The sequence below is a fragment of the Colletotrichum truncatum genome (genome assembly GCF_014235925.2).
Source record: "Colletotrichum truncatum strain CMES1059 chromosome Unknown Contig_0003, whole genome shotgun sequence".
Taxonomy (NCBI): domain Eukaryota; kingdom Fungi; phylum Ascomycota; class Sordariomycetes; order Glomerellales; family Glomerellaceae; genus Colletotrichum; species Colletotrichum truncatum.
This window is the reverse complement of record NW_027222400.1, coordinates 4,556,294-4,583,466: the sequence shown is the minus strand read 5'-3', so window position 1 is coordinate 4,583,466 and position 27,173 is coordinate 4,556,294. Positions and strand designations below refer to the sequence as shown.

Genomic DNA, 27,173 nt, shown 5'->3' with positions numbered 1-27,173 from the left:
AAAAAAAAAGTTGCAAATATCGGGGCGTCATGTCATTGCGGGGGTGCTTAGAGGTCTGACCGCCTTGTGAATTCCCATGTTAATGGCGGCAGAAAAAACGCCAAGATTTCGCATAAGCGATTTCTCCACACCCCAAAAAATTTCGAACCACCCGAAAATTCGCAGCCAATCCGCCCGCAACCGCCGCAGCAAAAGCTCACTGCTCACCGAGTTAAGTTGTCCTGCACCGCCCAGCTGCCTAACTTTTTTTTGTTGCTCTCTTACGGCTCCCAACCCTTGCAGCTCAACAAACGAATTGATACCTGCCCCTGGACAAAGCCTTAATTTGTAATTCCAGCAGCAAGAAGGGAGAAGGAAAAGGGACCAAAAAAATGGCGGACTCTTCATTGCAGGTTCGTTATGTCCGTGCCCCGCCACTTGCAAAAAAAAGCTGGCGGCGGCGCTTCGATCAATCGTGTGATGCCAGCAGGATTGACAATCATATAGGACCGCCTGCGCGAGCACTCAAAGGCCTTTGACGGCCTCTTGTCTCTCATCCCGGCCAAGATGTACTACGGAGAAGACAACTCTGTATGTTTGCCCTATCCAAAGAATCCCTTCTACTTCTGCATCACAAGTCTTCGGGCGGCAACCGACATGCCACGGCTGCTGCGCCTCCTTCAAGCACTCACAGTGACATTTGAGCACCTGTAACGAACAAGGACGTATGCTTACGCAGCTTCTGGTCACAGGATCAATGGAAGAAGAAGAAGCAGACAAAGGCTGAGGCGAAGGCCGCGAAGACCGCAAAGCTCGACCCCGACAGCGAACTGAACCGCAACGCCAAAGAGGTCATGGACGAGCGGGCGCGCAACAAGCGCAAGCTTCAGGATATGCAAGAGGAGGAAGACAAAGAAGATGATGAGCCTGTGCCCGGTGTTGAGAGGGAGCTCCCCGGCCAGGGTCTCAGACACAAGGATAATAAGAAGCAAAAGACTGCCGAGCCGATTGATACGATTGATGACGCCAACCCCGCCGAAATGTCCCAGACGCAGCTTATGAGACTCGCAAAAAAAGAGGCCAAGACGCAGAAGCGGCAGGAGAAGAAGGTGAAGAAGGCGGAGAAGAAGGCTGCCAAGACGGAGGCCGCCGCCGCCGCTGCTGCCGCCAATGATGAGGCAACCGAGGCGACAGAGTCAACGACCAAGCCTGAGCAAGGCACACCCAAGGCGACTGCAAAGTCCACCGTGGCCAAGAAGCAGGCTGGACCCAAGAAGAAGCAGCAGCAGCAGGAGCAGAAGAAGAAGGCTGAGGCCGCTAGCAACGATCACGACAGAGACGAGGAGTACGAGACTGTTGATGAGGATGAGGTTTTTGAGGCCGAGGAGGATGATCAGCCTGTCAAGATCAAGGACTTGCGCGCGCTCGACATCTCCGGACTGAACCAGGACAAGGCGGCAGAATCCGTCAGCAGCGACTCAACACCGCAGTCTCCCACTTTCGACACAGCCGCCGCCAACGCCGGCGCCGGCTCCAATGAGGCGGCGAGCACCACCACCTCCACAAGCTCCACCGTCCCGCCCTCCGAGAAGCCCAAGCACATCAAGCTCCCCGCCGACACCTCTGCCCTCCGCGCCCGTCTCGCCGCAAGGATAGAAGCTCTGCGTGCTGCCCGCAAGGCTGACGGCCCCGATGGCAAGCCCATCCGCACGCGCCAGGAGCTCATCGAAGCGCGCCGCGCCAAGCAGGCCCAGCGCAAGGAGCACAAGAAAGAGCTGCGCCGCCAATTCAGGATTGAGGAGGACGCTAAGCGCGAGGAGGCTCTCGCCTCTAACTCGCCAAGCGTTATGTCGCCGCGTATCGACCTAGACCGGGACGACGAGCCCGCCAACTTCGCGTTCGGCCGCATCGCCTTTGAGGACGGCACCAAGCTGTCCCACGATCTCTCGCACGCGCTGTCGAGCCACAAGAAGAAGGGCCCGTCGGACCCCAAGACGGCACTCATGAAGGTCCAGAACCAGAAGAAGCGCCTCGCCGCCCTGGACAAGGAGAAGCAGGCCGACATCGCAGAGAAGGAGCAGTGGCTGATTGCACGGAGACGCGCCGAGGGCGAGCGTATTCGCGATGACGAGCAGGCGCTCAAGAAGGCCGTCAAGCGCAAGGACCAGATGAAGAAGAAGAGCGAGAAGGCGTGGAAGGAGCGCAGCGAGGGCGTCGCCAAGGCCATCCGCGAAAAGCAGAAGAAGCGCGACGACAACATCCGCAAGCGCAAGGATGACAAGCTCGCGCACAAGCTTGGTCGCAAGAGTGGCAAGAAGGTCGGCGGCGGTGCGAAGAAGGCGCGCCCTGGGTTTGAAGGCAGCTTCGGCGGCGGCAAGAAGAAGAAATAAGCGCAGCCGAGCTCGGCCCCAAGAATTGTCAACAGCGAGGAACAACACGCAATGTCTTTGAGTGCGTGTGAAGGGAGAGAGTGTGGAGGTAGTAGAGAGAGAGAGAGAGAGAGACAAAACCTAATCGATATCCCGGGTCGAGAAGAGAAAGAGAAAGGGGAAAGGGTTTTCGAGCAGCATCATCTGGCTACGGATGGACGGCGTTTCGGGAAAAAAAGGGACTACTTTGTATTTCTAAACACAAAAAAGGGGATGGCGGCGCAGGAGGGGGAACCATGAATGCATTCTTCAAATCGTTCTAGCCATGATAATCACCGTTTCCCCTTCTGAATCCTGCGCATCATCCGCCAAGAGACGATCTCATTCCAAAGTCATAATTCCCATAAAAAAAAGTACTAGCCCGTTACATGCAGTTTGAAACCACACCATGGAAGATGAGAAAAGAAGGGAAACATAAAATACTTGGATTTGAATGCTCATTAACGCCAGTTGTTGTTCCCCCCCCCCCTTCTTGAATACATCCAACGTAAGCAAGAACAGAAGCAAGGAATGATGGATTGTGTGGAACAGGCCGCGAAATCGGCATCTCGTACTCTTTCCTTGCGACGCGCTACAATTTTTTTCTCAAGAGTTACATTAAAACAATCGCTTACGGGGGGGAAACGTAGTTGAACCCAACCAACTGCACATGTGCTCGTTTTCGCCTTTCCCTCCTTTCCTTCTTTTCATCATCGCCCCCCTTCTGAGAAACCCTTCTCATGAGGTCCCCAGCTGGGAATGCATAAATAAAAAGCGCCGCCTTTCGTAATTTCCCCCGGTAAAACCCCATCCGCCTACCTAGATGCCACGCCGATTTTTCTGTGTGGGTTTCCGGGGAAAGAAAAGCGAAATAAAGATCTTTCATCCCCTGCTTTGCTTTATCATTTCTCGTAAGGGGTTCGAATGTGGTTCAAAGTTTTTTTGGGAGCGCTGAATGCTGCGGCGTCTCGATCGTGTGTTGTCTAGGTTGTGAATGGGATTAAAAAAGAAAAAGGAGATTCTCCAGCGCTTGCGCTCAACTCGCCGTTTCAAGGCCACCTCGCTGGGAGGGACGACCTAGGCAATGGAACGGTCGGGATTCGAGAGTTTCAAGGTCGGTTATGTTTACAAGAGTGAATCGAGGCGGGTGAAAACGCTCAGACAGGCGGCAACAACCTCTAGTTGCAGCTCCTTGTCCTTGCCCTTGCTGACCTCCTACAATTTGTTAGTTGCTGTAAGCAGGGAAGAGCATTCCGGACGTACCTCTTGAATAACCTGGGGCAGATTGGCGCCGATTCCGTTGCCGGTGGCCTTCTTGCCGAATGGCCACTGGCTGTAGTCAGCGAGCAGCTCATCTGTCTGGGCAAAGGCGCGTTCGCGAGCCTCGTGGCCGAGGGTGCTGAGGGCATTCTCAAGCACGTTGGCGGCGTAGGCAGCGCAGACCATAGCGATAGTCCGGACGTAGCGGAACTCGAGGTTTTCGGGAAGGAACTGGGAAGCAGGCAGGACAACGGTTCGCTGGGTGAGGACGTTGCGGACGCGGCGGCGGATCTCCTCCTTGGCGCCTCCATCCGCGACGGGGTGGGTCGCCATATCGAAGAGGAGGAAGTTGCGCTTTTCGGTGCGGAGGATACCCTTGTCGACGAGACCCTTGGCCAGACGCTCACGCACCTGTTTTAATTGGTAGCCGATCTTCATCAGATTCCAAGTCTCTCCTGTTTGTGGATGTGACTGTCAGCTCGAGCGCTTGATGGCGAAGTGGACAGCGTGGTATTTGTTTCTAGGGAGGAAAAGGGGGCGAATTACCGCTCATCAGGTCAATCCACGAGCTCACGCTCATCTTCTCGCTCTGCTTCATCATTTTCAATGCCTCGTCGAGAAGCACCTCGCCAGTGAGGGTATCGTCAATAACTTCGATGACGCGGTCTGCCAGCGGGAAGCGCCTTCTCGAGGCGTCCTTCTGCATGCTAATGCGACCGCGGAAAGCGAGCTCGATGACGATGCATCCTCGCAGTGCGTATGAGATGTTGTCGTTCCAGAATGACAGGTAGCCCTATAGCGCGAAAATAGCCAATTAGCGAATTTTGTTCGAGAGGGGTTACAATACAGAGCTTGTTCCAGGCATACCTGCTTGTCCTTCAATCCAAGCAGCAGGACCTCCTCCATCAAAGTCAGCTTAGGCTGTTTGCTTCGCTCAGCGCTCTCGCTGATGTCGCGGGGATCAAAGGCAATTTTGTGGCCATTCTCGCCGCTCTCGTAGCTCGTCTCCGGGGCGCTGTCCCTGACGTTGTTCGTAGAGTTGGCCCGGCTGGCGCCATTGCTGGTCTCGCCTTCGGCAGCCGCACCGCCTCCGCCTCCACCGCGGCGTCGAGTCAAACCTCCTGCTGATGACATTGTGTATCGAAAAGTTAGAGGGTATCGTGGGAATGTCGTCAATGGTGCAACGGGTAAGGCTGGCTAAGGGTTGGTCGGAAATCGGGGCTAGGTCAAACGGTCGTCGCAGGTGAGACGTCTGACACTATTTCGAGGCGCGCGAGTGTGCACCTTATGAAAAAGGTAATCGGGAGTAGGCCCGCAGGTATTATAGGTTGCTGTTGCGGAGCAAGACGGCAAAGGCTTGATAGTGGTGTTGAGGTCCCTTCTCGCTATTCTCCCTATCTCGGCGATCGGGCGAGGGAGCTGCAGCTGCTGTGCTGGCTTGAGCGGTTGATGTGTACTTCACGCTGTTCAGAAACGGCAAATCGAATGCTGTTTCGGTGCCTTTAACAATGGCGAGGGTCAGTCCAATCCTGCCGATGAGCGAGGTGCTGGATAAGCAGGTTGTCGAAAGAAGATTGACGCTGTGTCGTGTGCCCTTTGCTCGTATCTCCCCAAAGGCCTGCTTGGGTAAGTTTGGCCCCTTCTCAATGAAATGGAATTTCTCGCAGCCTGGGATTGCACCGCCCCAGCTGAGTGCACGGGCCAAGGGAGCATGTTGAGCTCTTGTGGCGCCATTGAGGCTTAGGCCCCACCTGCCCTGAGGTGCACGACGACATACACTAAATTACGGATACTGGGCTCTGAATGGAAGGGATGGAGCTCCCCCACCACCCGTGCGTGGGCCCTGGGATAAACAGAATGACATTGCTTCAACGAGAATCATCTTGTCATGTTCCTCTACGTAGACCCCATCCACGATGAAAAGCTTTACCAAAACCATCAAAAGACTGCATTGAGACACAGATCTGCTCAATGATAACCGATCAACCTACCGACCATCGATACCGGAACCCGTCCATAAATTGCACCGGCCTTGACTCAGGATACCAAAGTCTATTTCAGCAACCAAGTCCACAATTTCCTCTGCGTGTCTCTTGAACCACCTGTTTTACTTCGCTGAAACCATTTTTCCGCACCTAATCTACGTCTGGCTCGAACACGTGGCCAGACGCGTGTGCTCACTGAGGAAATTTCCGTTCCCTTATCGAGATCCTGTCTTAGTGGGAACGGCTACATCGCGATCTCCGTAGTCCGAGCTGCCGGCTTCGGTAAATCTACCAGTCCGGCAATTCATACTAGAAGCATGACAAACTACTGCTTTATCTGATCACCATTGACTAGGAGGTGTATGTGTTTCTCGAGACAATTTTTACTTGCATTAAAGGAGGAGAAGACGCTTTTTTTCCCTCGTCAAAGTATGCGAGCTACAGCTCGAAAATAATGGGTCAAACGATTTTGCTTTGAGGGAAATGAGATGACAACTTAAACGTGTCGATTGAAGGGATCCCATTATTAACCTTTAACTTATCATTTCCTATTGCCGTACACCATATTTTGATCGGCCTGAACTTATGCCGCCTAACATTGCAAGCCCACCGGGCTAGCACACCGGTGCAGTGCAGCGGAAGGCACGGCCATGGTGGGGTTACGGCTTCATGGGGTCGGCGCCGGTCGGGTCTGCACGGACGCTACGTTGTTCCGCCGCCGGGAACGCTAGCGCGAGAAAGGCAAAGTTGCCGGTCCCGGGGTTAGGTAGGCAAAATAGAAATCCTCTGAATTAAATAAATGGCAAAGTGGAGTACCCAGCGAGTGTGGACTAACAGGGCGCATCAGGGATGTGCCTGGCTTACTTTCCCAAATGCAACATACCGCAGCAACACTCAAACCTCGAATTCACCGATGGAATACGACTGACGAGGTTTGAATGTATTGTTGTGGCCAAGACATAATATGGCTCACCAGGAAAAGTCGGATGGACTGGAGACTCGGCCTGAGACTCAACAAGTGATTGCTCTGCCGGGCACCCAATTCGAGTTCAAGTTCGAGGTCCCCGATTATCCAGATTCCGACTCTGACGATGGAGCTTCAATCACATCGTTGAAGGCCAGTATCCTTGATTACCGCCGGGAAAATGGGCGCACCTACCACCGTTTCAGTGACGGCCACTATGCCCTTCCGAATGATGATCTTGAGCAAGAGCGCCTGGACATCGCAAACCACCTGTGGACCTTGGTCTGGGACGGCGAGCCATGCCTATGCCCAAAAAAAGACGGCGCTAAGCGTGTCCTTGACATCGGTACAGGAACGGGGATATGGGCTCTAGATTACGCCGATGAGCACCCCGACTCGACGGTTATCGGGGTGGATTTGAGCCCCATTCAGCCCGACTATGTCCCGCTGAATTGCGTTTTCGAAGTTGACGACCTTGAGAGAGAATGGGCGTGGTCTGAGCCATTTGACTTCATCTTTTCTCGCAATATGCTTGGCAGTTTTCATAGTTGGGAGTGGATTGTTAGCCAAGCCTTCGATAATCTGGAGCCAGGCGGGTACTTCGAAATCCATGATAACCTCTATCCTATAGAGTGCGATGACGGCACGCTGACGGAGGACATGGCGCTTTTCAAATGGTCGGCGCTTCTTGTTGAGGCCGTAGAGAAGATGGGACGTTCTCTTACCGTCACGTCTAACCTGTCCCAAATCCTTGAGGATGTAGGATTTGAGGACGTGACTGTGACGAAGCAGAAAATGCCTGTCTCACCGTGGCCCAGGGATCACAGGCTACAAGAACTAGGGAACTGGACACAGGCATCACTGCTGCCTGGCATTGAGGGCATGGCCATGGCACTTTTTACCCGTGTTCTTGGCTGGACGCCCGCAGAGGTTCTTGTGTTCTGTGCCCAAGTCAGACGAGATGTAAAGAACCTGGGTATTCATGCATATTGGTATGGATATTCTATCTATGGAAGAAAGCCGATGCTCAAGAAGGAGGTTCGAAAAGATGCACCTAAAGAGATGCCACAGAACAACCCAGAGGAAATACCGGAAGCAGAACCAGAGGATTTGACAAAAACGGACACAACAGAATGATCTCAAATCGATAATGACATTGTAACATTACTCAAAGTTACGGTCGGTTTCGGTAACTTTTCATCACACAGCACATCATCCATGCTGGGCCGATGAAGTATGCCGGCATGATCAGCTCAACCGCCAACCGCCTTTCCAAGGCGTGATGTGGATTAAAAACGACCTGAAGCCGATAGATTGTATCGACTACAGCTCGACTCTGATCAGTTTCACGCCTCCTCCTTCATCAACCGGGCTTTCGCATTCCAAGCAAATCTCAGGTTCACGGTACGTTCTCTGTCGAACCGGGCTGTCTAAGTAATGGAACTTTGACCGAACAATACTCGGCTCGGGCCTGAACTGTGTGCCTTCACTTGTAAAACTATGCTTCTGGTATCTTACTTATAAAGACTTTCCAGTCGTCGGGACACCATCGTGTGACTGGGAGAAGAATGGAGACAGTCACCGTGCTCACACATTCTGACATCAGCACTCTGTATCATTACTGTGATGCTTGACAGGACAGGAGACACTGTGAACTGAACATAGGTCATTCAACTGTTCCTATATTAGATTCGTCTTATGCGACGTCAGCAGCGTTGCAGCAAAGGGTATATATCCTAGGTGGTTTGCCGCATTGAGAGGCCCTGTCAGCTCGATATCCAAGCTGGACGCTTACGAGCAATGAATCCTGATACCCCTATGCGGTCAAAAAATATAGTTTATGTATATTCTGATTTGGTTAGTTAATATGTATCTAAGGTTCGGGCTGCGTCAAGTCCTCACATGATTACGCATCTCAGTCCGTCCCGGCATCGCTGCCTAAACTTCGAGGCTTGCCCAGCGCTGACTGGCGTTTCCAAAGAGTGTGTAGTAACTTTCCTCCTGAAATGACGGTAAATCTACGATGAGACTGTGACCAGCCAAAGAACCGCCTCAATTCGCCGATCTCATATCCCCCTAAGTTTCAAGGACGTTGATGAAACAGGTGGAGCTGTCTTGGTGCCAAGACCAAACAGACTTTATCCCATATTTCAAGCCGGATACTTTACTGTCGTTTTATGACTGCGAAGTGAGCCGGATTTACTCTCTAATATAACTTAAGTCTCCCATTGTTTGTTTACCTTTCTAATAAGGGCTATCATTATGCTGTGTTTATTAGCAATTACATATTTGGCCTTGGCGTCGTGCTCTGCCGCATCAGAGGCCCAAGCGCGGCTTTTGGGGACACGAACATGTCCCTGGACACCCCTTGAGGAGTCAGTATTGGAATGTCCAGTCAAAGACAGAACAACATCAAATGGAGAATATTCGACACAAAAGTCAAACAATGAGACGAGGCCGGATGAGCCTCAAGACTGGACTGGCCCACATGGATGCGCAGGGGACTACTGTCTGTATGCGCACAGAGGCTTTGCGGCCGGAAGGGGGGTTGTCATCATCTCAACGCTGGAAAACCAGCAAAAGTTGAAGGAAATGGGGGAAAAGATCGAAGAACATAGCACAGGCGACCCAGGCTCATCAACCCCTCCATTCCGCATCACCGAGGTGGGCGGCAAAGGATTGGGCATGATCGCCAACAAGACACTCGCGCGAGGGGACATTGTTATGCTGCAGACCCCCGTACTCATCGCCCATCGCGCCTTCATTGAACACACGCCTCCAGCTAAGCAGTATCCTCTTCTTGATGCTGTCGCGAATCTTTTACCTGCACCAGCACGGAAGAGCTTCCTCGGCCAGATGGCACATTTCGGTGGCCATGAGATCGTCGACATAATGCAAACCAATGCTTTCCAGATGGACCTTGGTGGCGGATCCCAAGGCGACGGCCACCACTATGGCAACTTCCCGGAGGTATCACGGTATAACCACGACTGTCGGCCCAATGTCGCCTTCCATATCGGTACCGATGGGCGTCACAAGACCACTGTCGTAAGGCCAGTGAAGCCGGGTGAGGAGCTAACGATATCGTATCTAGACCAGCTCGATGTGCGTTCTTTACGACAGGAACGTGCCAGGATAGCATGGGGGTTCGATTGTGGGTGTTCACAGTGCAGCCTTGCGAAAAGAAAAGCCGCGGCGTCTGATAAACGGTTGGTAGAGATTCAGGATACTGAGAGAAAGCTTTCGGATATCACCGCCAAAGTGACGACGTCCTTGATTGAGAAGTTGTTAAAGCTGTACGAGGAAGAGAGGTTGGAGTCGAAGTTGGCCGGCGCGTATACTTTGGCAGCGCTCAACTTCAATTTGCTTGGAGACAAGAACAAGGCAACCAAGTACGCAAAGCTGGCGGTGGAGGCTGGGGTAATCGAGAACGGGTCGGATGCGCCAGATGTTGAAGCCATGCGGGTGCTGGCAGCTGACCCTAAAAAGCATTTTACATGGAGAGGGAGACTAAATTGAGAAAAGGTGGAGATTTGGAGTGATGTACAAATACCCTGCTGTCGATGAATTTTCGTCCCCAGAATCACATATTAAGATTCTAATCAGGTTCCTTATGAGGAACTTGCCCTATCCTACAGCGACAGGCAGAAAGGACGCGTTGGTCTTGCTGTGCAAATCCACATCCAATATTGGACGCGTCAAAGCTTACAACCTGACTACTAATCTCAAAAAGGCTTGGGCTCCGTTGGAACTATTTGGTCTGGTTGAACTTGTACCAAGTATGCGGGGCGTAGTAGTCTCATAGCGAGCAGTGACAGGTTTTTGGCACAAAATTTAACAAATGAAAGAAGCAATACGAGGTCCCACTCATGACTGCGGTGTCTATGGCGAGAAAGTAAGTCTTCAAAGGCAGGACACAGACTACGGAACAATCATTTAAACAACCGGATAATTTGGCTGTTTAAAAGATGGAGAAAGGTAAATAGTCACAAATTTACCACTACAGCACGTTTCAAGTAATGTTGTATGGGAGGAATTTCTCATACATCTTAACGATTCAAAACGGGCATTTCAACCAAACCCAACTGGAATCACAGAAAAATGCAACTGTATGAATGTGGGCTGCAAAGCGGTGGTATTGTTCTCGTGTGGTGGATGGACGGGTGTCTCACACGACCCGAGCACTCCTAGTGGCCGGCGGCAAGGATCGCGATCAAAGACACAGCCACGAGGGAGGTCTTAATTAGCCCCAGGAACAAGGAGCAAACAAGGCAGCTTGGTAAAGCAGAAATAGGTAAAAGAAGAGCCATTACTGGATGTCCTCATGACCGGATGACAGCGGCCAGAAAACGACGGGTGGTGTGGTGACGGGACCATGGTGCGGGTGGGCCCCGAGCTTCCAGCGCTGCCGGAGAGCCCACTCCGGAGCATTGGCCAATCGATGCGGGGTTTTTCGGGCTGTTTTCCCAACCACCGGGGATGTCAGCCAGTGACGTAAACGTGATGGGACGGTCACGGCTCCACCTACAACTTCCTACGTCGCTGATCTCACAATGTGACATTGCTAAATAACCTTCTTGCCGGCATCGCCCACTTTGCTAGCGACAACTGGCCGCTGGCTAGCCTGGATTTGTCGTGGGGGGTTGATTGCCCTCGAAATTCCTGCCAGGAACCTAAAGCAAGGGCTCTTTTTTTGTAATTGTTCTCGGTTCAGATATGGAGGGGTAAGAGAAGCGCCGCTCAAAGCGCAAAAAGAAATAAGGAAAAAAAAGACCTCCCTTTGAAAACCGTTTCGACCAACAGATGAACATCAAGGCGACGATCCAGGGCGGGTGGGACCAGCAGCCTCGTGTCTTGGGAGCTTGAATCCCATGAAAGCCAGGATGCGCTTTCTGCGCAGACCTGGTTACCGACCGACAAAGGTCCAAGATCTACCTTGCAACGAGGGGGGGATTCGTCCAAGAAATTTCCATTTTCGCATTCCCACCCACACTTACACAGCACTGCTTGCTTGCTTTCCAATGATGTCCAGGTCACCGAGGGATTTCTCAGTCACTTTCCGTACCCGCCCTGGTCACATCGTTGCCATGACTTGCAGACCTTGCCCCATCCACTCGGCTTTGGGGGGGGGGGGGTTCTAGCCAACCCTCGATTGGACCTTTCTTCTTTCTCGGGCCTGTTGGCGCTTTTCCTCGTCCAAAAAAATGCATTGTCGTCATCAAATTGTCACTAGTTAACAGTATTTATCATAATCTCTTCATCCCCTCCCGCTGTAGTACTCGTAGTCTTTGAGTTGTCATCTGGTCTCCGTCTCTCTCAGGTTATCAAGCTTCATCTACAGTAGGCTGCTCTCGTCCTTCTCAGCTGCCATATAATTCAAAGTCACCACAATGGCGCCGGCAGTACCAGTCTCTGATGCCCTCGCTGGGCTCATCCCACGCTCGGCATCCTCGGATTCAAGTCCGACAAAGACCCTCCCCCTCGCCCTCCGCGACATCTTCATCCGGCAAACCGTTGTGACGGTCACCGCTACCCCTAATACCGACGAGAGCGCATCGGACAACAACCTCAGCGGCGGTGCTATCGCCGGAATCGTCATCGGCTCTATCGCAGGATTCCTCCTGCTCCTGTGGATCATCAAGTCTTGCGGCATGTGGAGCAAGCCGGACGACTGGGCTGAGAAGGATGCCTACCGTGGGAGGTCGCCAGCTTCGCGTCACCACAGAAGACACCACGGCCACGGACACTACCACCATGAGACGTCCCGGTCGCGGCGACCTTCGTACGAAATCAACGAGGTTCGCTACGCGCAGCCCGTCACCTATGAGAAGAGGAGGGCGAGCGCATCACCGAGGGCTCCCGCGCCCGTGTACCACACCAGCCGCAGTAGATCAAGGTACTAGCGCTACTGGTACATCCTGAACTACTATAATTTCCTTGAAGAACGTGATGGAGTTCATGCTGGCGCATGTGGGCATACGAGAAAGAAAGCTGGGTTTGCAGCGGGCAAATGAAGTTGCATGAACGTGACTGTGTGCTTTTTCTGTTATTTTCTTTATCTTTCTCACGAGATTATGATACTCAATTTTGTCATTTCAATTAAGTGTGTATAATAATATGACTAGATACTTGGAAACGATTAAAAGACTTCAATGAAATCGACATCTCAGCCGTACTATCGCCACACTGTGTAGGATTGGCGATATGACCGGAAAGAGCTATTGTACCTGCGTACAAGTATAATCGAGCGCACCAAAAAAGAATCATACTTCATGTGAATGTGTAATCTTCTCTTACGATCCGTGCTCTTAGAAGTCGTGCAAATAGAGCGGCAGCAAACGTCTGCAAAAATATGCATGCGTGGTTCCATGTCAGATACTCGTCGATTGGTAAAATACGAATATTGCTTTCGCAAGTTTAGTTGTAGCAAGCCCCAAGTAGTTGAATGATACAAGGTCCGTAGAACAGAGTCATCAATAATCTAGAGGCTCTTCTGAACAAAGGAATCATTTTGTCGTTGCAGTTCACCCCATTTATACCCTAAAATATTGGTGTAGATCAAGAACAATGTCTAATCTAGAGACTCTACCGATATTCGACGATCAAAAAAACATTAATAAATAGGCACATGTGGCATCATATAATATTGAAGATAAAAAAATGGACTTCCCAAACCAGGCTGAACTATCATAGATAGTAAATCTGGTTTTAAGTAATGCCAACTGGCCACAATGGCTCTAGTACGACGAAACAATTGGCTCATGCAAAATCCTATCTTCCGGACCTCCAAATGATGACTGCAAGTTTGCTCTTTCTCATTCATACATATTCAATAACGGGATGCCAGTGCATACTTATGCTACAGGGAACCTAGAGACCAAAAACCTGCATAGCTGTGATAAGAATGTATTAAACACAAGGCTATCCTCCATCTATCCGAAGGGGATTAGTAGCCTTCTATTGACTGCCTGTGGCCTGTCACCTATCCTCGACTCTTGGAAGATGTCCGTGTACCAAAATAACGCCCCTCATATATCCATAATCATCAGAGACCAGCCGGCCCTTCACCCAGACTTGGTCTTGTTCTTCTGGACCCAGTCGTACCACTTCTTATATTCAGCGTACTCCAAGGCCTCTTTCTTGCCCTGATACCGGACCACCTTGAGCTCGATATCTTGCCATTTTTCCTTGCGCCCAACCCATCCAGCCTTCCGCATAAGGCTCACAAGTGTCTCCTCCTTGGTCCATTCCTGCTCAACGGCGACGTCGGGAAGATAGGTCGCGCCGTAGCGCTTGCCGTGGTAGAAGAAGCTGATGCGCAGGCCGTGCACACCAAGAGTCCAGTCCATGGCATCGTCACAGTCCTCAAAATCGGTTAGGAGGGTCACGCCTACCTCGAGGGAGGGTAGCTCCGACGCCTCGATGGGCGGGAAGCGCATGTCGTGGAGTGCCGAGGTTAGGCTGTAGCTTGACAGCCCATCCTCGAGCTCCTGCGGCTCAAAGGTGCCTATGCAGCCTCGAAGCGAGCGGTGACCCGAACGTGGTGAGATGGTATTCCAAGTCACAAAGAGCGGAGACTCGGTGATGACGGTATCGTCGTCGTCGTCAGCTTCGGCGAGGGAGTTGACGGAGGTCTCGGGGGTCTCGGCGGGCAGCGAGAGGCTGGAGCCGGAGGAGGCGGAGCCCGAGTCACTCGTAGGCTCGGCGAGCCGTTGCAGGGCCGGGAGAAGCTTCTTGGATGCATCCTTGCCATCACCGAGGCCGGGAGACAGGGTCTTGGCGTATTCTGGCCATGACCGTTGGATTTCCTTGAGGGAGAGACCTCGCCGCTTCTCCAAATGCGAAGCCAAAGCCTCGAAACAGTACAGACAGTGTTCCACAGTCGCCATGAGTTCGTTTCAAAGAGGAGGGATTGGGTGGCAAAAGTGGCGTGGTATGTCTCTTAGTAAAATAACAATGGGACGGAAGAGGAGGTTCACAGCGTCCGCAGAGTCGTTCAGGCTGACGGTTGCACAGGATCAGCAGTAGACGATGCGGAGAGGAGCGGTTTGGCACGTTGGAAGTTGGAGAAAGGTTAGAAAACAAGCAAAAGGTACTCGGTAGGTTGGCAGCCATACAGCTTAATGGAAAGTCACTGCTTGAGGATCAGTGGCGTCGCACCTCCAGCTGAACCCCACTTCAGATAACGGAACCCCGCGGTTGGGTGGCAGGGTGGGTTGTGCTTCCATGGATTGTTATGCCATTCATAGAAAGAGTATAAATCCGTGCATAAATTGTATCCATCATCTGTGTTGTGTCTCCCGAGGAAAGATGAACCTTAAGGCAAACGCCAACATTATGTAAGAAGTTCATCGGGTTAAGCACATGAGAGGGAAACGACGATCAAAGCTAAAAATAAAAACCGGGCCGCTCAAATGATTTTCCTGCCTCAGACTACCCATTCATTTGGGCATCTTGGTATCAACGGCACAGGGGTTGGCCAGTTTCGAAACACCTCCTGAACGGGAACGACACTGGTCCGAACACTTTCATCTGGTCCAGCTGTCGAGGTCGCCAGGGAACCGGTCTGTTCTAGCCTCCCACCTTCCAGGTTATTGAAAAAAAAACACTCCCAAATCCCCATCCTCCGGCTAAGCTTCACAATAAAGTACACTGGGGTGAAGACTTGGCAACGCTGGGGTGACAACCTTTAACCCCGTCTTCCCCTGCGGACTTTGCTACCGGAACTTGGTGAAAGCGAGCGGCCTCTTGTATGATCTTCGCTTGCCCCAACCTCGAGCAAGGCTCTGATACGAGGCCTATATAGACTAGTGGGCCGCTCCTACGCGTCTCCCTCGTCGCAGCCCAGTTTCAGACGTTTTTGCCGTTGCTAACGTATTTTCTCCTGCGATCAGCCCTCTTGGACCGCTCTGATCATCCACATCATTACGTTGGCTGAGGCACTGAAGGCCGGGGAAGAGGTGGAGGTCTGGGCCAATGCTTCCTTAATTTTTCATCGGATGAGCTTCTAGGCGAGGCATCTGTTAGCGGGATGACACCCTGGGAAGTCCCTTGTGTCTGCGTGGTTGACTCGATGGCATATTACTTCTTTTGGTGAGGCCACGGCTGGCCCTTGGTCAAGTAACCGATGTCGCGAGCTGTGGCAACGATAGCCAGGGATGGGGCCGGGCGGGGGCCCTGACCGCTGGTCACAACTTGAAGCTCCGGGGCAATGATTGTGAGTTCAAGTCAGATTTTGGATGACAGCAGTCTGGATGACCTGACACCCGTGCGTATGCCAGCTCCCTCCCTATACTTGTCTGATGTATGATGTCGATGGCGATACTTGGCGCAGACCCTGGGCGTTGTGTGTGTCTCGTTAAGATACAAATACCTGCTTTCCCTTCCGGTGTTCTGTTTCTTTTGGACTTGGTATTCAACCAACAAACATTCTCTTACCCGCATCGGACTTTTTTTGTCTTTCTCTTCGTGTACAGAACTTATCTGCTCGTCGCCGGCCGACACTCGTTACAACCAACCAAGACAATAACACCGTCAAAATGAAGTACTCCGTCTTCACTCTTTTCGCCGTTGCTGCCGCTTTCGTCGCTGCTGCTCCCACTGAGCGTATGTTGCTATCCACACAGGATGCAGGAGAATCTAGTGTTAACAAGTTGTACAGAGGTCGAGAAGCGACAGGCTGGCGTGGCAGTCAACGAGGCTGCCATGACGGATGCAAACGGCAACATCATTCCCTTCAGCTCCACCGGTGTCTACCAGGCCAACAAGGAAGCCGGTCTCTAAATCACATTCGGCTCAACTTGAGGGGGATGGGATATAGGTCGTCGATCGGCCCTTTGAGAACGCAACATCATACCACAACCCGCCTGTAACTCCACAATCTGGCGACAAGCTGGGATGGAACTACATGCGGAATAGGCATTATGACAATTCAATTAACGATATTGGCTTTTATTTTTGATCTGGGATCGGGTTTAACGAACAGAGTGACATTTAGTCCTCCGTCCTCTTGAAGCAGATAATACTTTCAATAAACTCGGCTGGCATGCGCAAAAAATGCGCAAAGGCCAGCCTTTTTTTCACGGGACTCATGAGAATTCAATGTGACTCACGTTTGTATCGCGCATTATACTGAGCGGTCATTTTTTATGCATCTGTAGGTCCCTCACGTTCCATCATACTTTATGGAAGGGATCTTCAGAGCACGAAAGTTCCCTGCCGATAAGATGATCCGACTGGTTGCTATTCCTGAACCTGGAGAATATTGGAAAACTGGGAAAGACTTGGTTGTAAGCTTAAACACCGAGAACCCACCAGGAGTGGATGTCCATACAGGGGCGTTGCAACGGGCGACCAAGAAGCAGATGCCTGGGCAGTCTCCATGGGTAGGCGAGATGGGCTGGGGGGTCGTCGTCCGGACAAGCTCAGCCACGATTCATCCTACGAGACCAGCTCCAGCTTGCTTCAGAAAGAGGGAAACCGACCCGCCAAAAGCCTTGGGTATTGCATGGCTATGGGCCAGAAAATTCGACTGCCTGATTCTGGATATGTTTCTAATGGGCTGTAAATTTTCCGCCCAAAACGTGCAGCTTGGTGTTGCTATTCTGTTGGTTGTTGGGGCTTTGCAAACAACATTAGACCCCCTTGCAAGCTCCGCTATTGGTCCGTCCCAGAAGGACTCAAGGGGAGACGGGAATTATTCTGGGAAGGCCATTAGAGTTTGTAAATGATGTTTCGTACGTGTTGGGTCCTGCGTTGGAAGGGGCTGTTCGAACAGCCATGGGCGTTGAGGTCATGTCATCTGGACCATTGGCAACTTCAGAGTCGTTGTCAGAAGGTCGGTTCGAGAAGAAGTGGCTGCCAGTGGAGCTGCTGTCTGGAACTTGGCATTACGGACGTTGGACTGGGCAAACGAAGGCCAAGAATGGCCTTCAGACTCACACGTCAACCTGTCACATAAGAACATGTGCAAGTCGGCCGTCTGAAGTACTTTCCTCGGTGTCGTCCCCTTTGAGAGGGTGCATGAAGATGGGCCGACTTAACAGAAAGACATTGCCGCCTTATGCAGATCAGATAACTTTAACTTGTGCTCATCTTGAGACGAATACTTCAGTGGCCAGCATCATCGGATGCTCTGGCAACCAGATCGAGAAGAAAAGCGGAAGAGGCGTTGAGGGGCCTGTTGATTAAGAGCGACAACGTGGATGTGTTTACTACGAAGGAGTAGGTGCTAAAAACCAAAACGGCAAGGGAACAGAGAGGAAAGACAAGCCATAAGAGCTTGGGCCCCACCAGTCTGCCTCTGCAGTCTGCCTACACTACGGGGTGTTATCCGCACTGTTCCCTACAGGCCTACCATCATAGTCGCACGGTGCCCTAGCCTGGTTCAGGCCTTCGGGCGGGCATCGGACTCGCTTCTCTCTCCTAGCTGGCTTGCTTGTCTCTGCGCCTCTTTTCCCGCTGTCCACCAAAACCTGTGTTAGGTGACCGACGCCCAACAAACTTCCAACGCCAGCGCAATTTTCCGACTCCCCTGCACTGATTGACTTGGCTGACATCCTGGGTCGCTGCATTAGAGACGCAAACACTGGGACTGGTTCCGTCCGGTTGGGCGACAGAGTCACACTGATGCAACCGTGTGGATGGCCAGCCTTAATCAAGCTCGTCGTAACCAGCTTCGTCGACCAACCTTATGACATCTCACCTTTTCCACCGACTAGTGCTCCAAAGATCATGCAAAACTCAACCTCATCTCACCTTAAGCTGCAGCCTTACTGAGTCACTGCCACAATGCGGCCCGCAAGACAACTCAGAGGGCGGGCGCGGGTAGTGTACTTGCACCAGCCAGAGTCCATAGTGTAGGTGAAGGACACGCAGGGACCAGAAGCTGTCTCTCGTCCCTGGCGTCAGCAACAGCAAATGTGGTGCTCGAATTAGTCTCGAGCTAGACCGCTTTCGAACATATTCTCCACCATCAGCCCTGCTGAGAATGCCGTTTGTCTCTTGAGGGCTGGTCAAAGAGACCTCACCACATCATCAAATGGGCCAACAACATTGGCCGATTTATCCACGTTAGACTTAGTCTGGCTCAGCTCGGCACCAGCATCCACTCAACATACCCGCTATTACACCCTCCTCTATCTGTCAGAGGATACCACCTGGGAGCCAAGTGCCAGTGCCCCAAGGCAACCACTTATGCCGCAAAATGACACAATTTCCCAGAGACTTTTCTACGGGGGATTCACAAGTGGAGAGAGTTGATCTATTGTGCTTGCGCAGCCACCACAAGCGCGTCTCAAATAGTCGATATGTGATCCTCCAGGAAGACGACAAGCGCGTAGCGAGATGACCAAGACCAACTCTCGATTTGCTCCACCCTCCACTTGCCCCTCAAGAGCCGCAACTCTGGGATTCGCGTTGCCTTTTCTGTTAAACATAAGCCAGGTTAAGCGAGCTGCTGGGCTGTGAAGCATGGCAATTTGGCGCTGCAGTCCACCCTGACCCAAAGTCCCTCTTCCGGACATCTCTGCGACATCCCTGTCTTGTTTTGACTGTTATTTGCGCATGCGAACAGCCAACCAACAGTTTTTGGCTGTCGTAAGCTCGGCGTGCCTCATTGTCCAAAACTCCCTCCTCTAAGGGACGAGTGGGAAAGCATGCGCTGATTTTGTGACTTGGTTGGCTGGCTAGATCAAAGTCGCCCAATACATCATGGCCAAGTCTCAGCCGCAAACGCCATCCGACGCATCACAGCGATGCGGCTTTCATTCCATTATTCGATCAAACAGCCCGCCCTTGCCTAAGTCGTTGTGGTCGAACGGAAGAAACCCGCGTGGGTGCCGGCAAGAAGGCGTTTAATTTCCCTCATGATCCGAGACCCCAAGTACCCCTAGCTGCCTCTACTATGCTCCAACGAGTCACTACCGATCCCCCATTGCTTCCACCATTCTCTGGATTAACCCAGGGATACTACACGCCTATCACCGAGGTGTGGGCTAGGCTGGGCTGACAGGGGAGGGTTTTGGCGGAAACCTGAGCCCGTCTGCCCAATAGCACCATCGTGGCTGTTCAGCTTCACCGCTTTCAAAAGAAGAATGGCAAAGCGTTTCCCTAAAGCCCGACTGGGCAGCCGATCCGAACAGTCCACAAGCAAGCCATGCCTAGGGGGACTGCTTCTACACAGGGCTTAGTGTCATCTGGTATGCTGCAGCCTGGCAATGGGGGGCTCCTCTTGCCAGCACTCATTTCAGATGTCCCAGCCCACTGGGTGATATGATTTTATATATAGCAATACCGGGCTCATTACCCCATAACAAAGTTCTGACAGCCTAGCTCGCCTCGTCACAGCCTCGCTCACCCCCGCGTCTCTCGGGCCCGGCTCCGATTAAACCCCTGCCCTCTATTTATCGGTCATTTGTTGTCTAAGAGCATCTGTTTATAAACACTTGGGTTCGCCCTTTGTCTAAGCTAGTCCCTCTAAGCCTCAGACAACGTCTTCAGTGCCTACAGACTCAAGCTTCCTAGGAAACTGATCATCACCGAAACATCATCATGGTTCTTCACCGTCAACAAGCCCAGTTCGACAGGGCAAGATGGCGCATGGCGCTATTGGTCCCTTTCTGGATTCTTCAACTCTTGGTACTTCTTGCCGTCATTGGCCTTTTCTCATGGCGCCTATCAGACACTTTAATGAACTGGGATACTGAGGTGGAATCAAAGGGCATGTTCCCTACGGTCGAGGTTGTGTAAGTGGTTATTCATTCCGGTGAGGGTGGCAACAACTAACTCTGACGCAGATGGGAGTCTGTTAACATTGGCTTCTCTTTGATCTGTCTCGTCTCCACGTTTTACGAAGTTTCCAGACTCGCCGCCGAGACATTAACGCCATGGACTATGCTCTTCACCCATGTCCTCAAGTTTGTTTGTTCTTTGGCGACGCTGGCCCTTGACATTGTGGTGTTTGTGCAGAGAAAAGACAGCCATTACTCTGTAATTGGTCTCAGTTTAGACTGCTTTCTCATGTAAGTCTCAAAAACACATTGGCTAAGAAATAAAAGCTTATTGTCTATAGTCTCCTCATCTCCATCCCTGGCGTTTACTCGATCCTGACGTACCACCGACTTTCCAAATACGACGACTACCACTACCCCGTCAACCACAAACCATATGGCTTCAACGACCTCGAGCAAAGCACATCTTACAACAGCCGTCTATCCATTGGCGGACTAAGCTTGAGCGAGCGATCACTCCGACGAGTCTCCACGTCATCTATCAAGAGCGGAAACAGCACGCCTAACGGCCTGCAGCCCCAACAGCAGCAGCAGCAGTTCGAGCCAAAGCCCGTGCAGCGTACGCAGTCACAGTACAACAACGAGCGAGACACGCAATTTGACCGCTACATGATCGAGCGTGCCATGACCAGCGAGTTCGGCTGGCCTAGCAGTCCCGGCAGCGACAACAACCTTGGCCGCAGCGACAGCTTCGTTGGCAGCGGGTCCGTGACAAACGGGAAGGTCGTGACTCGGGAGAGCATGGGACGCGCGCCGAGCTGGGGCAGCTCGCACGTGCTGGTTGCTGTGCCGGAGATGGACGAAGATGACGCCCCTGGTCACGGCGACAGACAGGCCCTGCTGGGTTACAAGAGACAGGACAGCGACGACAGTGATAGAAACGGCAGCCCCTCGTCGTACCAGGCATACAAGCCCCCTTCGACACGCACAGAGGTGCCCAGAATCGAGGTCGAGGAGTCGGACATTACCGGAGGGCATGCCGGGGACTACGAGCGCAAGAGGAAGAGGAGCCAGTGATTGATTGATTTGTTTCTGTTGGTGATTAAAAGGAGGGCACGATTATACCCATGATTTCTTCATTTTTCAATTTCTTCTTTTTCTGTCATGCATCATTTTCTTAGTTCTACGAGCCGGACGGCTTGTGTACAACTATCTTCTACTCGTTACATTATACCACATTGGTACGGCGTTTGAGATCAAGGAAAAAAATAGGGGGAGCGAGGGACGAAAAACGTCCCGAGGCGATTAGCTTGCTCATAGGGTACCCTCGCTTAGAGATGTTTATACAACGAAGCCATTTTCAGATTTTTCTTTCAAATTTTTTGCTCTCCCCCTACCTGCTATGGTTTCGAACCGGGGTGGCTGGTGCTTGAATAGTCAAGAGGTCGGTTTTGCTATTCCGCGCCGTCGTTCCTCCATCGCAGCCACCGAACCCTTTGACGTAGCAAACCCTAACCCGATGAGCGGAGCGGGTGTAAGTTTGTACACGTCACGTTTTCTGTTTTTTATTTTTTTCCTTCGACAAGGCAGATTTTGTCTTTGGCTCTGTCCTAGCGCATAGCCCTATCCCATCACACCCAGCCGGGTACTCACTAGGAGGCACGGCCTACAGGATTCAGAACCGGATGCGAAGGGGGGTAAATTCCTCAGTAGATCCGTCCAAGAGGGGAAAAAAAAAAGGGGGGGGGGGGTTCAGTCCGATGACATTTGCAATGCAGCCGAGGACTCAAAGATGGGTCCAAAGGATTTCGAATGCGAGGCTCTTAACTTTCTGCCTATACTCTTTTGCTTTTTTTTTTTTTCCCCCTCTTACCCAAGGATTTTCTTCGAAGGATCAAAGGCTACCAGTAGGAAGGAGTATTTTGGGGCCCCCCCGGGCCGGTGACAGTTTACGGACAGGGTACTATAATGGCCTGCCTAGAAAAACCGGCCGGGGCAAAGATGGAGAATGGAAATGGGCTGTGTCTGCTTACTTTGTAATCCTTCGACGACATCCGGTTCATCGGTAGAGAAATAGGGAGAAGTGGGTTCCCGACACCACGTTTCTTCTGCTTCGTTTCCTTTCTTTTTCTTTTTCACTCTTTCTAGTGTGGTTTTTAGTGTGTTTCGTAGCTTGCTTGGCGGCTTTATTCGGACATCTATTGTTTTTTTTTTTTGTTTTTTTGGTGACTGGTTACTTTGACAGCACAAGGAACTCACTTCCTGTTTTGGGGGAGTTTTTGGTTTCTTCTCTAGCCGTTGTGTTTCCACTGGGAAGACAAATTTGATTCTGCTAGGGGATACACGCATTATCGATATATACAAATATGGTAACGCCATCGAGAGGTTGTTGCTAGTTTCGAGAAAGTTAGTCAAGGGTGGCTCCAAGCTGCTGCTGCTTGTTCTTGCACCCAAGAGCTGAAGTGAGACAATGCTATTCCATTAATCCACTTTTAAATTGTTATATTAATGATTCAATGAGGTGATAGATGCAAGGACGCGTTACTACTTGTGAACTACCTCCCAAATACAGTAGGGCTAAGTATTGATTCAAAACGATCAGCCTGGCGTTCATTGTAGACCTCGAAAAAAATATATATTAGTTTACTGCTCAAACCAAATATATACACAATTATAGCACACTTCGCAAAGTCTTAAAGGCTCCGACGGACATGGTGAAACAACACGCCGAATCTGACAACCCAGTTTGCTTACAGCGATTTTCTATGTACATCACCAGAACCAACCCTCCCTCTATCATGAACGGTCAGTGGCATATTTGCTCAGGGAAATTCGGCATGGGTAGCCGTCCGTAGGATGCGCGGCCCCCGCCTCCACCATGAAAACCCGCTGTCCGCCAACTGCGCTCAAATCAAACTGCTTATCTCCGTCGAGCTCCGCGTATGCATCCTTCATGTCAAGCTCCCTGACGGTGCAAGCCAGAACCGCTTTCACCTCCGTCATTACCAGCTGCTGTCCCACGCACAACCTTGGCCCGTACTCGAAGATCCGCCAGCCGCCCTTGGGGGGATACAGCTCATGTTCCGGGTCCGTCACGAGCCAGCGCTCCGGGATGAACTCGTCCGGCCGCACCCAGCTCTTCGGGTTGCGCCCAATGGACCAATGAAGCATCGTCACGGCGATTCCATCCGTCGGATATTCATTACCCTGGGCGTCTTTTAGCACCAGATCCGGTGAACCCTGACGGATGCCGCCCGCCGGCGGGAAGAGGCGGAGGGATTCCTTGATACAAGCGTTGGTGTAAGGCAGCGAGTTGAGAAGGCTGGGGTTCTCGACGATCTTGGAGGGCGTGGAGGCTACGTCGACGCCAAAGACTTCGTCGTGCTCCGCGCGGATCTTGGCAAGAATTTCAGGACGAGAGTAGATGTTGTGGAAGCAGTACACGATGGTGGCGGCGGACGAGTCGTAGCCCGCGAAGAAGAACATGCGCATGTTGCGGGTCATGACTCGGAGGTAATCTGCGTCCAGAGTCGTGCGGCCCGCGTTTTGAGGCTGCTCGAGCCAGTTTTCGATGGCGCTGTCGAGAACGGACTGGAACTTCTCGTTCTTTTCACGGTTGTGCACTTTGTTCTCTCTGAGTACCTGGAACCGGGCGTTGATCTGCTTCTTGATGTGGTTGTCGAGGATCCTGCCGCCGTTCCAGGTGCGGAACTTGAGGAAGGGGTCAATGCCGGACAGCACGTTCTCGGGCTTATGGGAGGTGAACTTTAGTCGCAACTGTCCCTTCATCGACTCAGCCAGTGGATGCTTCTTCTTTTGGGTGTCGAGGCGTATGTTCAACAACAGTTGGCCAATTACGTCGACGATGAGGTCAAGCGCCAGCGGTTCCAAACGGAACATTTCGCCTTTTCGAACCTGATCCAGTAATCTGTCCCTGAATGTGCAGACACTGTCGATGATAACAGGGACCTCTGCTGTGATGTTCTGGTTACTGAAGCTGGGGCTGAACAGGCTATGAAGGCGCTTCCAGTGGCGGCCGTTGGTATCGAACTGGCTGGGACCACCAGTGATGGGGTGGAACCAGCCGACGAGCATGGCCGGCTTCTGGAAGCCCGCGACGGGGTGGTAGACGGCCTGGTGCGCCATCCCCGGATCAGTAACGACGAGCATCGGATCGGCCATGGGCCATGTGTCTATGTAGAAGGCGCCGTTGGGGTAAGGCTCGGCAAGCTTTGCCAGGGTATAGTTTGCGTGGGCGCCCGGTGGTAAGATGTCAAAGACCTTCTTGGCCTCCAAGAGATTTCCAAAAATGAAGCTGTGAGGGACCACGGGCTGAACTACTGTGAGTGGGATGAAGAAGGCTTTTCAGTGGAGGTAACTTACAAGTCCTTGCTTCCTCAAATCTGCTATCTTTCTGCGATTCTTGACCAACAGTTTGAAAAAGTATGCTACGGAGCCACCGGCGGCCACGAGAATGGCCGCCACGAAAGACCTCATGACCAAGAGGAGAATGCCTTCCATCGTTACCGTGAGCGATGGCAAGCTCGGAATGGCGGGTGTCGCGCGTGCTCTCACGTCAAGACTCCACGATGGTGTTGTCGTTTTATAGATATGATCGCTGGAATGTTGGGAAAAACCAACTAAAGAGACTACAATCGCCGGTCTCTCGCTGCCACGGCGCGCAGAAACACGTCTCTATCGACTGAACGGAGCTTAGATGGCCGAGCTTGAAGCTGGCAAGATCACAAGTCAACAGCGAAGCCGACAGATTTTGAGTTGGCCAAGGTTGGGAGTTATTTCCTGGCCTGGTTGACCGCTGGTGTTAGCCTCCCGAAAGTCTGGCTGGACCCTGGCGCAGGAGCATAAACGCCGCCTAGCAGATGAATTGGGGCCTCGCATTGGCTGTTGCTGCCCCCAATCAAGTCTCCCGTAAATGTAAGGGCCAGGGGTGCTGTTACATTTAGGCACGCTAGGCACCCAAGGTAATGTCATCTCACGTCCCCGCTCCAGGCTGACGGGCCTGATGGCTGCGCCGATAATTCGTCCGATAAAATCAAATCTCGATTATACTTGCGCCTGCGGAAATCCTGCCTGTTCACGACTCCTTCCACCTCTTCAAGGATGATATCTAATAATACTTCCCTAATGTTGTTTATGAACGATAACGCCAACTCCACCAACGCCTCGGTCCAATTTTTGGCATTCATACATCGCCGCGTTCATTCCCCCCTTCAATGTGCGCTTCCCATCCCTACGAAAAAAGACTCTTCGTAACAATCATGTCAACTTGGTAGGGCGTGACTGCCATATGCAATCTGACCGACGTCAAGAATTTGCATGCTTCGAAGAAGTCTGTTTCAAACTCTACTTTGAAAATCATATCTGAACCAGGTCCATATCTGGTCTGGGACATCTTCAGATATCGATAAATGATAAGCGGAAGCTCCGCTCAAAGTCCGGACGAGTGCAATTGCTCAAGGATATGTTGCCTGGTGCAAGAGACTTGCTCTGTCGAAGTAAAGGTGTGACAGATTGGTTTGTGAGGATTTCTGATCCCCTTCTGTGAATTTTCCATTTATGGCTTGGTGGAGTCATAGCTGCAGTTACCTTGGAACGGCACCAGCCAGTCCGACAGCTACAGATGACGTTAAGAATTCAGTGTTGTTATAGACTTGCTTGCAATTTCGGGGCGGTTTCCCCTTGGAAAATCCGTGGCTGTAGGCTTCTCCAAGAACCCTCACATCTGCCGACAAAGTCTCGAGCTGATCCTTTCTGCGGATGACGACAAGCGACTCACTGCGCGACATCATCCAGACCTCGTCACCAGGCTTGGCATCATGGGGAACCAGCACTAGAGCGCCGTGGTCCTGGGTTAGGGCAAGCCGACGGGTTTTATCTTTGACGAAAATGTCAAGGAAGGGGATCTCGGTTTCGGTGAAGGCGGCCATAGGTCCACTGCTCGAGACGGCGTCGGTGAGCAGGTTCCTATCGTCAAGGGCCCAGAACTGACGGAACCCTGCAGGGTCTTCACCGGCACCGATAGCCTTCTCAAAGTCGCCTAGCCCGCTCAAGCCGTTCAATACTGGACTGAGAAATCTGCTGAAAGACTGGATGATCTCGTCTCTGGTGAAGCCCTCGGGGTACTTGTCCGTGGTTGTTTTATTAAGGCTATCGGCTGTGATGGTTCTCATGAGGGTGTTCATGTGATATTCTTCTGACGGACTAGGAGCGCGGATTTTGTAAACGAGGGCGAGGAGCTTGACGAGTGGCAGGAGTTCTTTCATGTATGATAGCTCCTCGGAGATATCAACAATGGTGTCGACATAGGTGCCGCCCAGTTGCACCTGGTCTGACTGGAGATTGCCAACAGGCATGTTGTCATTGGTCGTCGAAAGCTTCATGGTGGTGACTGGGTTTGGTAAAATTGATCAGACAAATGGGGAAATATAAACAAAAGAAGGTTATGCGCTGTAAATGAGTGACAGCAGAGGTTGAGAGATATATATTCTCAGTGAGGTCAAGACTGTCGTCACCGTTTGTACTGGCAGGGTCATACTGGCCTTATCTATAGTAAGACCAGACCAGGCGTTCCGAATTGCCGGAGTGCTGTGGCAGGGATTGACAACACAGATACTTGACAGACGCGCTTGCGCTTGCTTCAGACTTGTCTAGGGCAAATGGGCCGACGCAGCTAGAAAGCTCTCGGTTGCGTAAACCGGCGGGGCGGATTTCCAAGGGAACTAGATGTGGGTGGGTGGGATGGACTAGGTGCCGGGACTGACGGGGCCAAGAGGGCTACGATGTCATGAGTATGGAGACGACAAAAGCTTGACTGTTACGCAAGCGC

At 51.9% G+C, this 27,173-nt stretch overlaps 10 protein-coding genes across 10 annotated transcripts; 6 read left to right on the top strand and 4 right to left on the bottom strand.

Annotated features, from left to right (window-relative positions):
• Positions 1-371: 371 nt before the first annotated feature.
• On the top strand, positions 372-2,369 carry CTRU02_206129 (surfeit locus protein 6; the record flags this gene model as incomplete). Its single annotated transcript, XM_036728695.1, has 3 exons — positions 372-392; positions 487-570; positions 732-2,369. 3 exons carry the CDS (start codon positions 372-374, stop codon positions 2,367-2,369), a joined length of 1,743 nt encoding a protein of 580 aa, XP_036579584.1.
• A 1,143-nt stretch (positions 2,370-3,512) lies between these two features.
• Positions 3,513-4,781, bottom strand: CTRU02_206128 (Vacuolar protein sorting-associated protein 74; the record flags this gene model as incomplete). Its single annotated transcript, XM_036728696.1, has 4 exons — positions 3,513-3,602; positions 3,651-4,102; positions 4,194-4,440; positions 4,515-4,781. 4 exons carry the CDS (start codon positions 4,779-4,781, stop codon positions 3,513-3,515), a joined length of 1,056 nt encoding a protein of 351 aa, XP_036579585.1.
• Positions 4,782-6,596: 1,815 nt separating this feature from the next.
• CTRU02_206127 (methyltransferase domain-containing protein) lies at positions 6,597-7,733 on the top strand (the record flags this gene model as incomplete). The annotated part of the gene is made up of 1 exon (XM_036728698.1): positions 6,597-7,733. One exon carries the CDS (start codon positions 6,597-6,599, stop codon positions 7,731-7,733), a length of 1,137 nt encoding a protein of 378 aa, XP_036579587.1.
• A 1,125-nt stretch (positions 7,734-8,858) lies between these two features.
• CTRU02_206126 (HET domain containing protein) lies at positions 8,859-10,115 on the top strand (the record flags this gene model as incomplete). Its single annotated transcript, XM_036728699.1, has 1 exon — positions 8,859-10,115. One exon carries the CDS (start codon positions 8,859-8,861, stop codon positions 10,113-10,115), a length of 1,257 nt encoding a protein of 418 aa, XP_036579588.1.
• Positions 10,116-11,986: 1,871 nt separating this feature from the next.
• Positions 11,987-12,499, top strand: CTRU02_206125 (uncharacterized protein; the record flags this gene model as incomplete). Its single annotated transcript, XM_036728700.1, has 1 exon — positions 11,987-12,499. The coding sequence occupies one exon, from the start codon at positions 11,987-11,989 to the stop codon at positions 12,497-12,499; it is 513 nt and encodes a 170-aa protein (XP_036579589.1).
• A 1,161-nt stretch (positions 12,500-13,660) lies between these two features.
• CTRU02_206124 (ammecr1 family protein) lies at positions 13,661-14,485 on the bottom strand (the record flags this gene model as incomplete). The annotated part of the gene is made up of 1 exon (XM_036728701.1): positions 13,661-14,485. One exon carries the CDS (start codon positions 14,483-14,485, stop codon positions 13,661-13,663), a length of 825 nt encoding a protein of 274 aa, XP_036579590.1.
• Positions 14,486-16,135: 1,650 nt separating this feature from the next.
• Positions 16,136-16,379, top strand: CTRU02_206123 (uncharacterized protein; the record flags this gene model as incomplete). The annotated part of the gene is made up of 2 exons (XM_036728702.1): positions 16,136-16,202; positions 16,258-16,379. The coding sequence occupies 2 exons, from the start codon at positions 16,136-16,138 to the stop codon at positions 16,377-16,379; spliced, it is 189 nt and encodes a 62-aa protein (XP_036579591.1).
• A 3,768-nt stretch (positions 16,380-20,147) lies between these two features.
• CTRU02_206122 (uncharacterized protein) lies at positions 20,148-21,403 on the top strand (the record flags this gene model as incomplete). The annotated part of the gene is made up of 3 exons (XM_036728703.1): positions 20,148-20,341; positions 20,393-20,617; positions 20,668-21,403. 3 exons carry the CDS (start codon positions 20,148-20,150, stop codon positions 21,401-21,403), a joined length of 1,155 nt encoding a protein of 384 aa, XP_036579592.1.
• Positions 21,404-23,122: 1,719 nt separating this feature from the next.
• CTRU02_206121 (cytochrome p450) lies at positions 23,123-24,847 on the bottom strand (the record flags this gene model as incomplete). Its single annotated transcript, XM_036728705.1, has 2 exons — positions 23,123-24,658; positions 24,710-24,847. 2 exons carry the CDS (start codon positions 24,845-24,847, stop codon positions 23,123-23,125), a joined length of 1,674 nt encoding a protein of 557 aa, XP_036579594.1.
• Positions 24,848-25,929: 1,082 nt separating this feature from the next.
• CTRU02_206120 (uncharacterized protein) lies at positions 25,930-26,727 on the bottom strand (the record flags this gene model as incomplete). The annotated part of the gene is made up of 1 exon (XM_036728706.1): positions 25,930-26,727. One exon carries the CDS (start codon positions 26,725-26,727, stop codon positions 25,930-25,932), a length of 798 nt encoding a protein of 265 aa, XP_036579595.1.
• Between the last annotated feature and the right edge of the window lie 446 nt (positions 26,728-27,173).